This window comes from Anastrepha obliqua, chromosome 1, assembly GCF_027943255.1.
Source record: "Anastrepha obliqua isolate idAnaObli1 chromosome 1, idAnaObli1_1.0, whole genome shotgun sequence".
NCBI lineage: Eukaryota > Metazoa > Arthropoda > Insecta > Diptera > Tephritidae > Anastrepha > Anastrepha obliqua.
The window spans coordinates 52,236,451-52,252,126 of NC_072892.1; the positions used below are offsets into that span (position 1 = coordinate 52,236,451).

A 15,676-nucleotide genomic window follows, 5' to 3' on the forward strand; every position below is an offset into this window, starting at 1 on the left:
ACTTATTTACTTTTGATTATAAAGCATTAAAAACTTTTAAATATAACTTTTTGTAAAATTTTTTGTGTGTTTATAATAAATTAAAAATATTCAAGAAATTTCTTTAATAAATCTTTAATCTTCAATACAATCTAATACCAATCTATCATCATTCTTTACAACTAACTTTATTGAATTTTCCAGTGCCGCGGTTGGGGTATAGAAATCGATCCAGAGCTATACAAGAAACAAAGGGATCTTTGGGATCAGGTTTCCAAGCGCAGTTCACTGTCCGCCTTATCGTTAGCATCTTCCGTGCATAGGTGATACACACAGTTACATGAAGTGGAATATTATTTCCATGATTTACAAAAGAAAAACAAAAATATTTCTATAACCAATATCTATTCCAGACCTATTACTAAAGAGGAGAAGGAACAGGAGAATAATAAAAAATCCATACCATTAAGTAAAGCCACACAAAAATCCCGAGTTCCTGGCCATGCCCATATGCTTGATAATAAAGATGAGATTTCCGCACTGCCAGCTCGTTTTAGCAATATACGCCATCATTTGGAGCGCACCACTGGTCCTGGTATAGAATTTTTAACTCATATGCATTCTCATAATCATACACCAAACAACCGTCGACATACTTGTACATAATTACTTACACACATACATAAACACAATTATTTATTGTACAATACAAGTGAAAAACTATGAGGGTTATTCTGTTGCCAAAATTTCTACAAATATTTTTATTGCAAGCAAATACTCCAACCGGCTCAACGCTCCAATAGGAGGAGGAAATTGGAAATTAATACAAAAAAAAAAAATACTTGTATGTTGACCGAAAGGAGTTTAAATAGGAACTAAGTAATTATGTATTTAAGACTTTTTTTTATGAAAAAAAAATTAAAAAAAGTTTTGCTGAAAATTGAGAACAAATGCTTTTGAATATTTTTTATTCAATACAAAGTAACAGTAGAATCAATTCTTCTAACCGGAAGAAGTTTATTGAGAGATACGATATATTTTTTAAATCGTATTTACAGAGATTTAAGTTGGGTCAGATAGAAAATAAATTTCGCCTGTTTATGTTTAGACCTCTCCTTTGCCAAAAACACTTAAAGCAGTCCAGAAATTCGGAAACTTTTTTTTTGCTACGTTTAAAATATGTTTATTGGGTTGGTAGAGCATTCAAATTCAGTCATTATCTGGATTTTTTACTTATAAGAATAGAAAGCCCCTTTGCAAATAATTCCCGCAACTTTCTTTCAATAATATTTTATAACCAAATATTCTTTAACTTAACTTGAAAAGGAAGAAATTAAACTATATGCCGGCAATCATACCGGTATTTTTGCTATTTCAAAAATCTAGAGTTCTAAGTATTCTTAGAACGCTCCAACTCCAAATTTTGTGGTGTGAAAATCGAGCCAAAGTATTTGGTAATGGCCTAGGTATCGAATGTATAGCAGCCTAGCAGCCGTAAACGTTTCAATTCAAAATGGACCAAATCACTCCAACCAATAACGTTAAACAGTAACTGGAAATTTCGCAATGCTCATTGAGGCGAAGTTGGTTTAAAAGTCTTTGCATTCACTCTAACAAGTCAAAATTACTCAAAAGCTGAAGCCTTACGATTACGTGAAGCGCTGAAACTTGTCTTATTGGGATACTTTTCAATTGAAGAAAGTCCCGTTGAGAAGATATGTAGTAAAACATAAAAAGACGTAAAGCCAATAGAACGATTCCAAGATCTGAGATATTTTATAGATTCCAGTATTTTGTATGCAGTGTGTTTTGGACTTATAATTTTCTCGTTGACTTGTTTACAGTAGCACAGAAAACAAACTATGTGACATATCACGCTGAAATTTGCCATGTAAGCTTATAATAGTCCTACCAAAAAACAAAAAATTTATTTTTGCCATATGTTATCCGCTGACCGTTTTATTGATAACGTCTCGTTCATATTTGAGTAGAAGATACATACTATCATTTTGTAGGCGGCCGTGTCTCCATCAGAGTCTCAGTGCATGAAACACCAAATGACAGAAAACGGGCTGTTTTAATAGCAATTGCCCCTCAGTAGACAATGGCAAAACTCCGAGTGTATTTCTGTCATGAAAAGGCTCCTCATAAAAAACTATTTGCCGTTCGGCTTAAAATAATAAAACAGTTACAAAATGCTACACAAACTTTGTACAAATCTTTCAGTCAATATAAACCAAGTCAACTCATTTCGTATACATTTTAGAAATTCGCCATGCATTTTGTTTAACTTCTTAACTCTTTTTATTTTCATCTATCACTTTTCTTGCCTGTAATCGCTTTTTTTCATACACTGTTGATTTCTCACATGAAAGGTGGCTTAAATACAATCATAAAAATTATTTATTTTTTGTATAACTTTAACTCAAAAAAAAAAATTAATTTTTTTAACTAAGTTTTTCGAGGTAATAACTATTTAATTTAATTTTTTGTTTTTATGAATTTTATTTAAAAAATAATAATTTATTAAATGTTTTTCATGAATTTGTAAGCACCATTGTGTATTTGTTTGTCTACTGCAGTTGTCTAGCTTACAAGTGTAAAATATATGATTAGCATATGACGCTTAATCATGAGCCTTCCGATAGGGTGATTAAGTTTGCGCCACCTTGCACATATTTCCTCTTTCTACTTTAGTATGCGCATTGCAGTTTTATATTTATGGAAAACTACCTTTTTCTATACCATAGAAGCGGATTATTGATAATAACAATTTTTGGTTTATTTGGAAAGGCGAAAAGAATAAAGCGAAGTTGTATAGCGCTTTATTCTTTTCGCCTTTCCAAATAAACCAAAAATTGTTATTATCAATAATCCGCATTCTATTTGCTTCTGATTTCCAGCACTTTTCATCTGTTTTCTTTCATTTCCACATTCCCATTTCAAGCATATTTTCATTTCATTCCTTTTCATTATTCATTAGTTTCCAAATTTGATTGAAAACGATTGCTATGCGTCACCATAACATTTCACTACAAAGCTCTTCAAATGGCAGCAGGATACTCTCATCTTGTGAGACACTCTACTGATATGCAACCACTTTTTACTTCTTACAGATGTTGAGGAGGGTGCTCTGTTGCCATCGCCCACACGCGAGAAACTAATGCCGGCTATTACCAAGCGTGAGTCGGAATCACAACGTGGCAGTCCCAAGAAGACGGCTGCCTCTCGGCACGGTTCACCACAGAAGGGTAGTCCACAGAAAGGCAGTCCCAAGAAGGTGATCAAATGTAAGTACCAAATTGCGTTTATGAAACTATTATTACATTAACACATGCACAGAAAGTCAAACCGTACTGTGTGTGTGTGTGCGTGTGTGCTAATAAAACACTTCCTACCACAAACTATGAAAATTGTATTGTGAAAGTACGCGTCCTCAAGTGAAAGCCTCAAATTCCACAAATTGCAAAATATGCACTTAAATTTGTTGAAAAATTAGCTCACATAAATGCCACACACAAAAACTAAACACCGTGGAACATTTGGAACCCTTTCGTTTTTTTGGTTTTTTTTGTGGCCAAAACTGAATATGATCCGATTATTATTTATATGAGTCCTATTTTTTTCTTTTTTTTGGGCACGTATGAAAAAAAAGAGAATAACCAAAATTTTGTAAATTAATGCGAATTGAACTTATCGTTGAAAAAAAGTCCATCAATTTTTCCAAATTTTTATTAGAAGTGATTCTGTTTCTTTAGCTCCCTTTTTAATTTTATTTTGCACCTCTGACTTTTTAACTTTTATTGCAATATTTGCAGTTTTGTTGCGCAGAAAATACTTATATATTTACATTTGTTTGAATATGTTTTCTATATCCAAAAGCGTTTGCCATGCCGAGAATATTTATTAAAAAAATAATTAATTAATAAATATATACATATATATAATATTTATCTGCAATATTCACCTACACTTATGCTGTGCTTGCTTTTTCTATCCTTTGACGTGCACACCACTACATACATATATTTAATAAAGTTATACCTATCCGTATTATTTAGCAGTTTTTTTTCAAAACACCCACACCTATACATATACAGCATATATTTGCTACATACACATATGTAAAGCAATACAGTTACGAGAATATGACCTTAAGTTTAGTGCGCTATAAAATATTCAATAGGAGTAAGTAGGTAAACATAAGCATAATTTAAAAAAAAAAATTGTTAAATAAACTAATATGAATTATGTACGCTGATACTGCATTTCTTTGAGGACCCATCTGGTTTATAGCGTGCTGCTATAGTTTTCTTATTTCTAAAATATTTATTATAATTAAACATCCATTCATACATAATCTATAATTTGCTTCTTCTTAACTGGCTTTATTTGATGAATATAAGCTAAACTTAATTTGAATTTGGTTTACAAAATAAAATAAAAATTAAAAAATTCTGCGATGAATAAGATTCTTTCAAGATCAAATCATGCGTAATAAATCTAAAAATAATATAAACATATATGAAATTTATGCCTGTATTCGGTTAATGGTTAATGGTAGTAAAGGGTTAAGGTATGGGCCTTTAGCACTGCGACCATATTGATCTATTGTGCCCCCTATGCTGTCTATTGACTGTTAAGTATGCTTATGAATTGTACCAGCTTCTTCTGAGGGAGTGATTGTAGGTCTTCGTCTATAAGCATGAACTTGTTTAAAAACTTTTTCCTTCTATGCGTCAACCGCGGACATTCGATGATGAGATGTTCTATAGACTCCTCATCTTCGCAGCAAAATCTGCAGGTGCTGGTGTTAGTTACGCCTAATTTATGTAAGTGTTTGTTGCAGGTGAAGTGACCCGTGAGGGCGCCTGTGTGAGTGCGAATGCTCTTTTTGTTTAACGTGAGGGCCATGTTAGCTCTTTTAGCTTTGAAACTTTAGAAATTTTTGGAGTGTCTAAGACCCTCTACGTTGATCCAATGCTGATTTATTAGAGACTTGACCCAGTATTTTACTTTTTGTTTTAGGCTGTTTTTGTTAAATTCAAACATGGGACTAGGTCCGGTGAAATTTACATCTGCCCCTTTTTTGGCTTGAAAGTCTGCCTTTTCGTTGCCGTCATATTCCTCATGTCCTGGTACCCAAATTAATGAGACATTGTTTTTGGATGCCAGGTTATTGAGTGCCTTGTGGGATTCTAAGAGAGTTTTTGAGTTGTAGGTATAGCTATTTAAAGCTTTTAGAACTGATTGGCTGTCCGAGAGTATTATAATCTTTACTCTTTTGTAGTTTCTTCATTGCATGATGCTTGCTGCTTCTACTATTGCGTATAATTCCGCTTGGAAGATGGTGGTGTACCTGGTGAGAGTGAATGATTTGTGGATTTTGGGCCCCACTACTCCTGCTCCTACACCACAAGGTGCTTTTGATCCATCAGTGTACCATTTTTGTGAATCATCATTCATCCATTTTGGGTTTGTTTTCCACTCGATCCTCTCAGGAAAGGTAACTGTGTATCCTTTTGTGAAACAGAGGGTTGGGTCAAAATGGTCTGAAACTTGAGCCATGCTTATGGTGTTTTTGACTTTATTTAGGATACTTAGGTGACCGGTACGGTTGCCTAATTTGAAATTTTCTTTCATGTGTAGCATGAGTGCTTGCGTAGCTGCTTCCTCTTGGATTGCTATATGAAGTGGTGGGAGATTAAGGAGTGCTTCCATCCCAGCTGTTGGGTAGTTCTCATAGCCCCTGTGATGCATAGGCAAGCAAGCCTTTGTACTTTTCCCAGTTTGGTTACCGCTGTTTTTGGAATAGATTTGCTCCACCATACTAGTGCCCCATACAGTATGATTGGTCTAACCATTTGGGTGTATATCCAGAGGGCCATACTAGGGCTGAGGCCCCAGGATCTCCCTAGTAATTGTTCGGTTGTCCACAAAGATTTCGTGGCTTGTTTTGTTATATTATTTATATGTGACTCCCAAGTAAGTTTTTTACATTAAGTTCAGCTTGGCCTAACGAGGCTTTAATAATCCTCTGATTAAGCATTTGGCTTATCCAATGTGTTAGTATAGAGTTTGCACCTCTTTTCTCGAGTGCTTTTTCCATGGATTTGTAATTTGAGTTGTCGAAGGCTCCCTGTATGTCCATAAAGGAATAGAGGGATATTTCTTTTTGATTTAGAACCTTTTCTATATTAACAACGAGTGTGTGCAGTGCTGTGACTGTGAATTTACCTTTTTGGTAAGCAAATTGCAGCTTATGGAGGGGTTTTTTGAAGATTATTTCTTCGCTTAGATGGTATTCAAGTAGTTTTTCCACTGTCTTTAACATAAACTGTATTCGGTTACTCTTAACTAATTAAATCAGTTTTGCAGAGAAATTTTAATTCTGCTTTCCAGCTAAACAAAATTTAAACGCCCAATTTTACAGACTTAAACTAAATCTTAAAATATACTACAGTTAAACTAGCGCCGAAAAACTAGAAGCTTATTTCCACCAAAAGTCAAGTCTCACTTAAAACATTTGCTAAACTACAGAAAAAGCAAGCATTTCCCTTCTACTATTTACATGAGATTTGCTGGCAACATCCGTTTAGCAGAGCTGCCTATACTTTTATATAAAGAGGGTAAGCTATGTAAATGCCTCGTGCGACTGGTCGGCTATTATGCGTGCCACTGCATATATGCTGTTAAATAAGTTAAAATTTCTCATACTGCAATCACTGCTAAAGTAACATTTTCTGTTAGCAGAGCAGAATTGAGTTCGACTGCGTTGAAAATGAGTAAGCCCGCTTTAATACCATAACAACAATTGCAAGTGAGCAATGTAGGCACCTAAATGCTCTGCATATCTATAGCTGAGCATAAAGTGCAGTTAAGACTCGGTGGAGATGGGCTGTTAAATGCTTTCGAAAATGGTTTATGGTATCTGATTCGCTAAAAAATTTTACGACCAAACAATTTTTCAAAATTTAAGAAATAAATGAATAGTGAGTGAAAAGTGAATACATTCATATGAAGTGAAGAGTAATATTTAATGCTATTGAGAATAAATTCCCTTATTAGCGCTTTTTAACCCCAGATTCACGCAGCAATCCACAGCTGCTTGAATGATTAGTGGTTACTGAAAATAATTCAGAACTTCTGTTTAAATTTTGATTGCTAGGATAAGAGAGCTCTTTTGATTGGCAATTTGAAATGCGTTCTATTTCCTTGAAATACAATGGAAATTTCCTTCAGTGCTGTTTACTTCTTACATCTCTTACTTCTTACATCTCTGCTTTACCGTTACAATAATTTGTGCAATAAGCTAGTGGATAGTGCTAGCGGAGAATTCTCGATTTTTCTGTTCACCATTTGAGTCGTTTTTTTCTCTATCTTCCATTTAATCTCATTCACTCCCTTCTGGCAATAAATCATAAGTTCGAGCAATTTGATTTGTAGATTTCTCTTCAGAAATTTCCAATACCTTCGCACACAGTTGTTTGAGCTATTGATGGAAAACGGAGAGCCCACGTTTAGGTAGATCCTTTGAAGCTCGAGTCTTAGAAAAATCGTCTTTTCTGGCGCAGCGAAGCTTCAGATCGTACGCCTATCACAAATAAAAGTGTATAATTTGAGAATCGGGAAACTGAAAATCATTTAGAGTTCAGTTTTAAGGCAAGGTGTTTGATTATTTTTTAGCTCAAATTGAAGACAGATTATTAGTTTCAGGAGAATCTCATGAAATTTAATGCCAATAAAACTAATATACATTCTTGATTACTCTTTATACAAAGTTTTTGCTCCAATTTAAGGTGCACGTCTATATTTAGTCCAATAAATTAGGGAAATAGCTTTTATACCGTATTTGTACAAGTTCATATTACTTTATTCTTAAAATCTCTTTTACCATTTTTTTTTTCTTTTTAACTTCGTTCGGGAGCATAGGCCCTCAAAAAGACTCTACTATCGTCCACAGTTCTGGGTTGTTGTTTTTGCGCCGTCCCATGTGATGTGAGGCATCTGCTATCTCGCGCCAAATTGACCTTCTTCCAGTATGCTTGGGTCGACCGCGAACTCTGCTCCCTTTCTGTCCAGTGCCATTCTCTGATGGTTTACTAAGCGTGTGATCTATCCATCGCCACTTTCTGCGTCTGATGTTCAGAAGAATGGGTTCCTCATTCGTTGATTTCCACAGCGCGTCATTGCTTATAATGTTCGGCCAGAATATTCTTCAAATGATGCAGAGGCATTTGTTGACGAAATATTGTAGCCTCTGTGTGATGGTGTTGGAGACTAGCCATGTTTTATTTTCATACTGTAATATTGATGTCACATATGAGTTGAATAGCTTAGAGCGGTTGGAGATATGCATTTGCTGGAACGCCGCCCTTGGTTTGTTTAACGTGCTGCTGACATTTTCATCTGCTTTGCCGTCTGCCGTGATAGTGTAGCCGAGGTAGTAGAATCTATTTCCTTAGTAGAAAGTGCCTTAACGCACTTAAATGCTATCATAGCTATTTCAATTGTGTTATTGTATGACTCTCGAGCAGCTTTGGACAATTTTAGTAAATAAATTCTTTACTTAAAATATTACCTTAATGTTCACAGTTTCTACTAAATTAATTTCGTTCCAAACTTTGACGGCTTAATATACTTTTCTTTATACTATTGCAATGCAAGTTTACTTAGTTGGATTTATTTTTGTTAGCACTGTAATTAGTGGCTTCTAAAATATTTGAGTCACCGATAAATTTGGCATATCTTCTGAGGTTAGAGAAGATTTGGTCTACTAAAAACATATTAGGTACCCAATTTTGCTTTCGCAGTCTTTATGGCTGACTTAAGTGGGAAGTTCCAATCGAGAGAAAGTAAAAGTAGTTCAGCTATACTTTGAAATGTATATGTGCTATCATTTTTTAAAGATAATGCCTTTAGTATTGAGAAAAACGGATAAAACAAACCTTGTCTAGTTAAAATAAAAATAAAACGCTTTATTAAAAAAAAAATTGAATACAACGTATACACTTCTTTACCCTTAAATATTCCTTGTTAAATCTATAACAATTTTTCATTTGGAATTTCCATTTCAATACGGTCCTACTTAGTCAGAACAAAACACAACGGTTCTTACCCTAATTTCACATAAATTTTTTCCTATAAATTAAGATTCAGATCTTAAGACCTCTTAATCGTATTACTATTGTAATTTATAAGCTCAAATAATCCCAACAAATGGCTGTACTGATATGAAATTAGATAAAACGTATTAAGTATTTTACGTAAATACAATATTCGTCACTTTCTTAGAAGACGCTTGTCAATTTGAAAGACAATTTTACTGTATAAGCAAAAAAACCTGCTTGTTGTCACAAAACCGTCTTGAGGCCAGTTGTAGATCAACATGAAATAATTTCAAATAATTGAAAAGTTGATAATCACTTGGTGGCAGGCCTCCATTATATTATGGACGCTATAGAACCTCACATCAAAGCAGCTATCGGAACCTCTGGCATGTCGTTTAAGCTGTGTTCTAGCTGTGTTTGATCTGACGTTATTTGCTTGGAATACAGCTCATTCAATCCCACCAAATATACAGCAACAGCCTTTTGGCAGTTAATCTGTGCTTTGCCAATCGTATGGAATGGCCAACCGCAACTGATCTGAAATCATGTGTCTCGTATGTGATCCGTTTGATTACTATCCGTTTAAGTTAAAAACCAAAGACGCCAATTTGTTCCAAACGGTTCATCTTAGCTTATTCGTGTGACACCCAAACATTATTCTTAGAGCCAGTCTTATCCGAATATTTACTTACAGTTTGTTGTGTAATCTTCACTTCTTATACCATAAAATAAGTATGCACGTGCCAATGTGACTCCACGATTTCCATGATTTTATCGACATTTTCGGTGACTCACCTTCTATGTCGCAGTTTTGACGTCCATATTAGCAGCACAGATGCTTTGGTGGAGATTGTCGACAATCTACTTAATCCATAAATGGCACACATTTTTTGATCATCTATTCTACCCTTATTCCTTGTAGTACTGAAGAATGGATTGAATTTTCTTTTTTTTACCTTCCACTTTCTTCACAAAATACAAAATTTAAAAAAAAAATTGTTTTTTTAAGCGCAAATACCGCTTTTAAATCGTCATATAATATGACCCGGTTCATTAGGAGATTTGTATCACTAAAGCTATAAAGTGAAAAATTGTCAATACTTTTTACTTCACCTAATATTATTGTTTATAACAAGGCGTTAACAAACCCAAAACACAAAAAATATGGTGTCATTTATAGATCAGGTTCGTGCCTTAAGTCTTTTGTTACAGAGTAGATTTCTGATGGATTTATTACTCGTAGTATGATAGTGTGTCTCATAATGATGTTAGAGCCTGTTAAATACGAAACTTATAAAGTAGGCGGATATGTTGAAAGACGGCTGAAATACTTTTGAATTCATTTTTAAATAATTTCGAAATATTTGTGCATTTTCAAAATTTAGAAAAATATTAATACTACTTATTATGTAAATAATATTTGTGCATTAGGAGACCACAAACACCTTAGAAGAAGATAACGCATACTTATAATTTTAGTGCATCACGAGTGCAATAAACAACAAATACAAAAAGCATAATCACTTATATAATATAAATAGCTGGCAAGCCATAAACACTTTAAAAATATCGCTCAAATAAACAAGAACTAAAGTACTTACCCGTAGTTGGCTAGAAAAGTAATTAATTCGAAGACTTAAAAGAAACACTTTCTAAACTGTAGTGCCTAGCAAATAAAATCATATCAGTTATATTCTCTTTAGATATCTATCTATGTGTGTGTGTCCTTGTCTCTGTCTACATCTTAAATTTACATTTGTCTTTGCCAAACTCTCGTTCCGTTGTGTACATACATAAATTGCAATATGTGTATAATTTAAGTTATCTATCTGTCTGTGTGTATTTCACAACAACTACAAAAACCATTTAACCGTTTCAAACAAATCACAAATTCTCGATTTCAACACTTCAACTGTACAAAAAAAAAAAAATAAAAAATCAATCAATATCGCAATACTCATTTGCTAACAAAAATAAAACAAAAATTCCTCTATATCACGAATTTCATAACAACCAAATATCAAAACCAACAATCATTTTTAAACTAAATTACAACAACATCAACAACAACAGCGCGTTCACAATCCGTTGGCCCGGCTGAAAATGTGTCGCCGAAGCGTCAACTGCGCTCTGCCAGTACAGCGCCCAGCGCACGGCTGACAGCTGGCAAGAAGACGCCCACAGTACCTCATCATGCGACAACAGCAGCAACGACCGGTAGTGGAGCAGTCGAACGTAAGCCACGCCCATGTAAGTAGACGTTGTTGTAAAGCAAAGCGTATACAAAATTCCATTGTGAATTGCAGCGCATCCAAAAATGCCATACAATTCATTTTATAATTGTTGTTATATATTTTTTTATTTTTACATTTATTTATTTGTTTTTTTTTTTTTCACTATACGATAATTAATGTAATTCGATGTTCAATTAGCAATTCATATTTGTAATTGTTATATTTAATATTTGGTATTTTGCTTTTTTGTTGTTTGGAAATAATTTATTGTATTTTTAATTTTGTTTTGTTTATTATGTTTTTTTTTTTGTGTGGCTTTTTTGCTTCTTTTTCATGCATTCATTCATTTCACAATCATAATTTTTCATTACATTTCATTTCATAGTTCATAATTTATTTCGTTACCATTTCATTACATTCCCCATCGTATAAATACAGAAAATTGTATGCTAATTGCATATTAGTTTGTGCCCCTAAAATATCCTAGCGACGTTTATGACTTGGTAATATTTGCGAGCCACTGTTAGTGTTTAAAAGTTTAAATTAGTTAAAAACGTTATGGTCAAAAAATAAAAAAATAAACATAATTGTAAGAAGACAAATTGTGGATACCCTCATTAATTGGCTAGTGTAGTACGTGTACTTAGCAGGTAAACGGAGTTCTGAAAGTTGTTAAAGCTATTACATTTTCATGTCTATTTCTATAGTCGTTAGCGTTATTCTAAGTTTTTTTTTCCAAAATTCAGCACGTGGCATTCTATTTACATATATATTATAGTGTACACGTTCACATTAAAATTCGCTGGATTTGTGTCAACCTACAAATATTCGTTAGCTGTTTGTATTGACGCATACCTAAAACTCTTTTGTATACATATTAGCTTACACTGTTGAGTTCTTTATCTCCATACTCGTAAGTGTCTATGTAGTGAAGTTCATTAATGGAAAAAAATAAAACAAATATATAGAAGTTACCTTTTTCTCTTTAGTGCTAATTGGTTATGATATTACTTATACTCTACTGAAGCATGTCAAAAATCGAGTTACATACCTAAATTAGTTTGTTATATCTAATAAATTCCAATTTTACATTTATGTTCTCTTCGTAATAATGTGTGTCTATTGAATATTTGTAACTAAGAGAAAGTTGTATTATAAAGTATTTTTTCTGTCTGGCTTTATTTGAAGAACTAATTCATATAGACTAAGCTATGCTGATCTATAGCAGAATGCCGCTAGGCTTCGTTTACTTATTTATCGGTAGGAACATAAAGCAAAGAAGAAAACTTTATTGTTGATTTTTTTAAATGTAAAAAAAACGTTTAAACTTTTAATTCTAAAATGTAAAAATTTCGCTTAGACAAGGTCTAAATATAGCTCATGTACATATTGGTAAGAATTCTGATTCATTAAAAATATTAACATTTAGTTCTCAACTGCTTCTCCACAGTTTCTCTTTTGGTGAGTATCAATTCGCACTACAGCATTTCCATGTGATTCATCCAAGCATTTTGAACGTAGTCTTAAATTTTTCTGAAAACTGGTATATTTGTAGGCTTGAGTATATGTAGATAATAAGGCGCAAACTGAATAAATAAAAAACAAAAGGTTTTATAATTTTTAAATTTATTCAATCGTGATTTTTTTGTTTGTTTTTTTTTTTTTTTTTTTTTTTTTATACCGTTATTATTTATTGAACCTATTAATTAATCTGAAGGGGGGAAACCGGCTTAGGAGGCCAAAATTTTTGGTGTTCTTCGTAAATTTTTTGAACAAGAAAGAAATAATCAGGAATTGTTTAAACTTGGAGGGTATTTTACTCATATTTTTAAGTACACTTTAAAATTCTTTCAAGCCATTTCCGCTGGAAATAGTGGCGTTAGAGCATGTTGTCGATCGCATATTGCTGGTGAGCATTCTTGAAGTTGCAGTTGTTCTCCGTAATCAACAACAATATTTTTTTCGTTAACAATATGTTTCCTAAGAATATGAACCTAATTGGGATAAAATATTAATATTGAAAATTCCATATCTTTGAGGCGCTTGAACAGAATGAAGTTTTTTCATACTATATTGTTGCATCTATTTTGCTTAAAAAAATATTTTTAATTATAATATAATCCCAGAATTAGGTTCATATGACTATGGATTGAATAGAGAATGCTCCGAAAAAAATTTATAACGATTGGTCGATAACTTTTTGAGCTAGAGTGCCTACCAGTTGAAAAAAAGTAGTTTCGAGAAAAACGTCTTTCTAACTAACGCCCGCTACGGTGCGGAACCGAAGGCCAGTCACTTAAGTGCTCATAGAATCGGGAATAATGCGGATTTCGCTTTAAAAATTTTACCACATATTCTTGAGTAGTTATACTAACAATTTATGCAAAAAAAAAGGTCTAAACTGGTTTCCCCCCTTAATACTAACAATAAGGTTTCGACTCTTCACGTAAATTATAGTACCTACAGCTACTTGAAGATGGTTAAGGTTGCTGTAGGGGTCTTAAATATGCGTCAGAGGGTTGGAAGGTCAATTCTTCTGAGACGTAAAGTATTGACGGTATGGATCAGCGACTGAGCCAATAGATTTGTGGTGTTTCAGCCTTTGGTAGTAGTTTCGTTGGATTACTACAATTTCTGTTGCCACTAATGGAACATTTAGGTCTCAATGGATATTTTCACTGGTTATGTACCACGGCGCTCCAATAACCATACTTAAAATATTAGATTGCCTCCGTTGTATAATTGCAATATTGCTGGCACTTGCATTGCCCCACAGTTGAGACGCATACGCCCAGATTGGCTTGGTGATTGTATTGTAAAGAAGGATTCTGTGATCAAGGCTAAGGCTGAAACGGGCATTGATTAGCCAATAAAGAGCTTTCGCTTTTAGTTTTGAAGAACGGCGTTAAAAAGCACACTGAGAAATATAACAGCGCAGTTTGGAGTCTCTAAGTACTATCATTTTAGGAGATATTTGATCACAGCTAGGTGTTTTTTTTAAGATTCATCTCGTTCTCAATTATTGATTTTAGCTCATTGTTACTATATTCAAGTGGTGATGGAGACTCACTACCAAATTTCGTGAAAACGGTTTGAGTTGCAGGCAATGCAAGCCCATTAGTTGGTGGGTTGGTTCGAAACACCATCCTCAAATGCTCAGCAAACACATTGACTATGATATTTCTGCATCTGACCGAGCACAGCCACCAATTCCCAAATTGGTCCCAAATTGATACCTCAAATTCAGTTGGTGGCCTCAATTTTTGTGCCTTCCATAAGGACAGATTATCTGGTATAGAGTTTTTAATATTTTTATAAGTTCCTTTATTTTGTTTATTTTTACTATTTTATATACTATATACTTGTATGTTCTGATATACTGATACTGTATAGAATTAGTTAAATATTTTTGGGAAACATATTTTTATTGGCATTTGTGAAAAAACCCTTCAGCAAAGTATTACTTTATTTTTTCAGTAATGATCCTCAGTAATATCTGAAAACTTCATAGTGATACTTAAAAAAACCTATACCAAAATTTTCAACATTGAATAAATCCCAAAATTCTTGAAATTGTTTTAAAATTTTCTCAGTTGACTTCTTATTAAACTCAAGCCTACAAATAGACCAATTTGCGGAGAAATTGAAGGCCATGCCCAAAGTACTTGGCTCACTTGACCTGAAATCTTTATTATAAACTTTATTTGGCCCTTTAACAAAATACATTTTTCACTCTTCTTGCTTTCTAAATTAAGGAGCATTTGCTGTACATGCGTCTAAATATCGCTTTATAGCAAATAATAAAACAATAAAGATAATCTACGGGAATTTCGAATAAAAGTTACATAGTTCTATCTTTATTATTTTCATATCGATCTGCACACTGAGAAATTATTATACTGGCACTAGTATCGGTTGGGTAGAAAGAGGATAGAAGAAGCTTTATAATTAGAGCTCGCACCGTTCCATTAGAGAGAAAGAGAGAGAGATAGCGCTAGAGGGAGAGAGATGGAGGCAGGGAGAAATCCTTTACCATTTGCGAGAAAGAGAGCAAAAAAGAGAGTAAGAGAGGGACAGGGGGAGAGAGAGATAGGGGGAGAGAGTGATAAGGGGAGAGAGAGATAGGGGGAGAGAGAGATAGGGGTAGAGAGATAAGGGGGAGAGAGTGATAGGGGGAGAGAGAGATTGGGGGTGAGAGAGAGATGGGGGGTGAGAGAGAGAGGGGGAGAGAGAAATCCTTTACCATTTGAGAGAAAGAGAGCAAAGAAGAGAGAGAGAGAGATAAAAGGAGATATAAGGAGAGTGAAATCGTTTACTATTTGAACCACTGATTCAATAATTTTATTATTTTTT

At 33.8% G+C, this 15,676-nt stretch overlaps 1 protein-coding gene across 1 annotated transcript in view; it reads left to right on the top strand.

Annotated features, from left to right (window-relative positions):
• The window catches only part of LOC129252400 (proteoglycan 4), a 156,712-nt gene that overhangs the window by 119,053 nt on the left and 21,983 nt on the right, over nt 1-15,676 (top strand). Inside the window, exons 8-11 of the mRNA XM_054890928.1 lie at nt 184-302; nt 393-574; nt 3,096-3,269; nt 11,163-11,339. Coding sequence (XP_054746903.1) covers nt 184-302; nt 393-574; nt 3,096-3,269; nt 11,163-11,339 — 652 coding nt within the window. The remainder of the gene's footprint in view (nt 1-183; nt 303-392; nt 575-3,095; nt 3,270-11,162; nt 11,340-15,676) is intronic.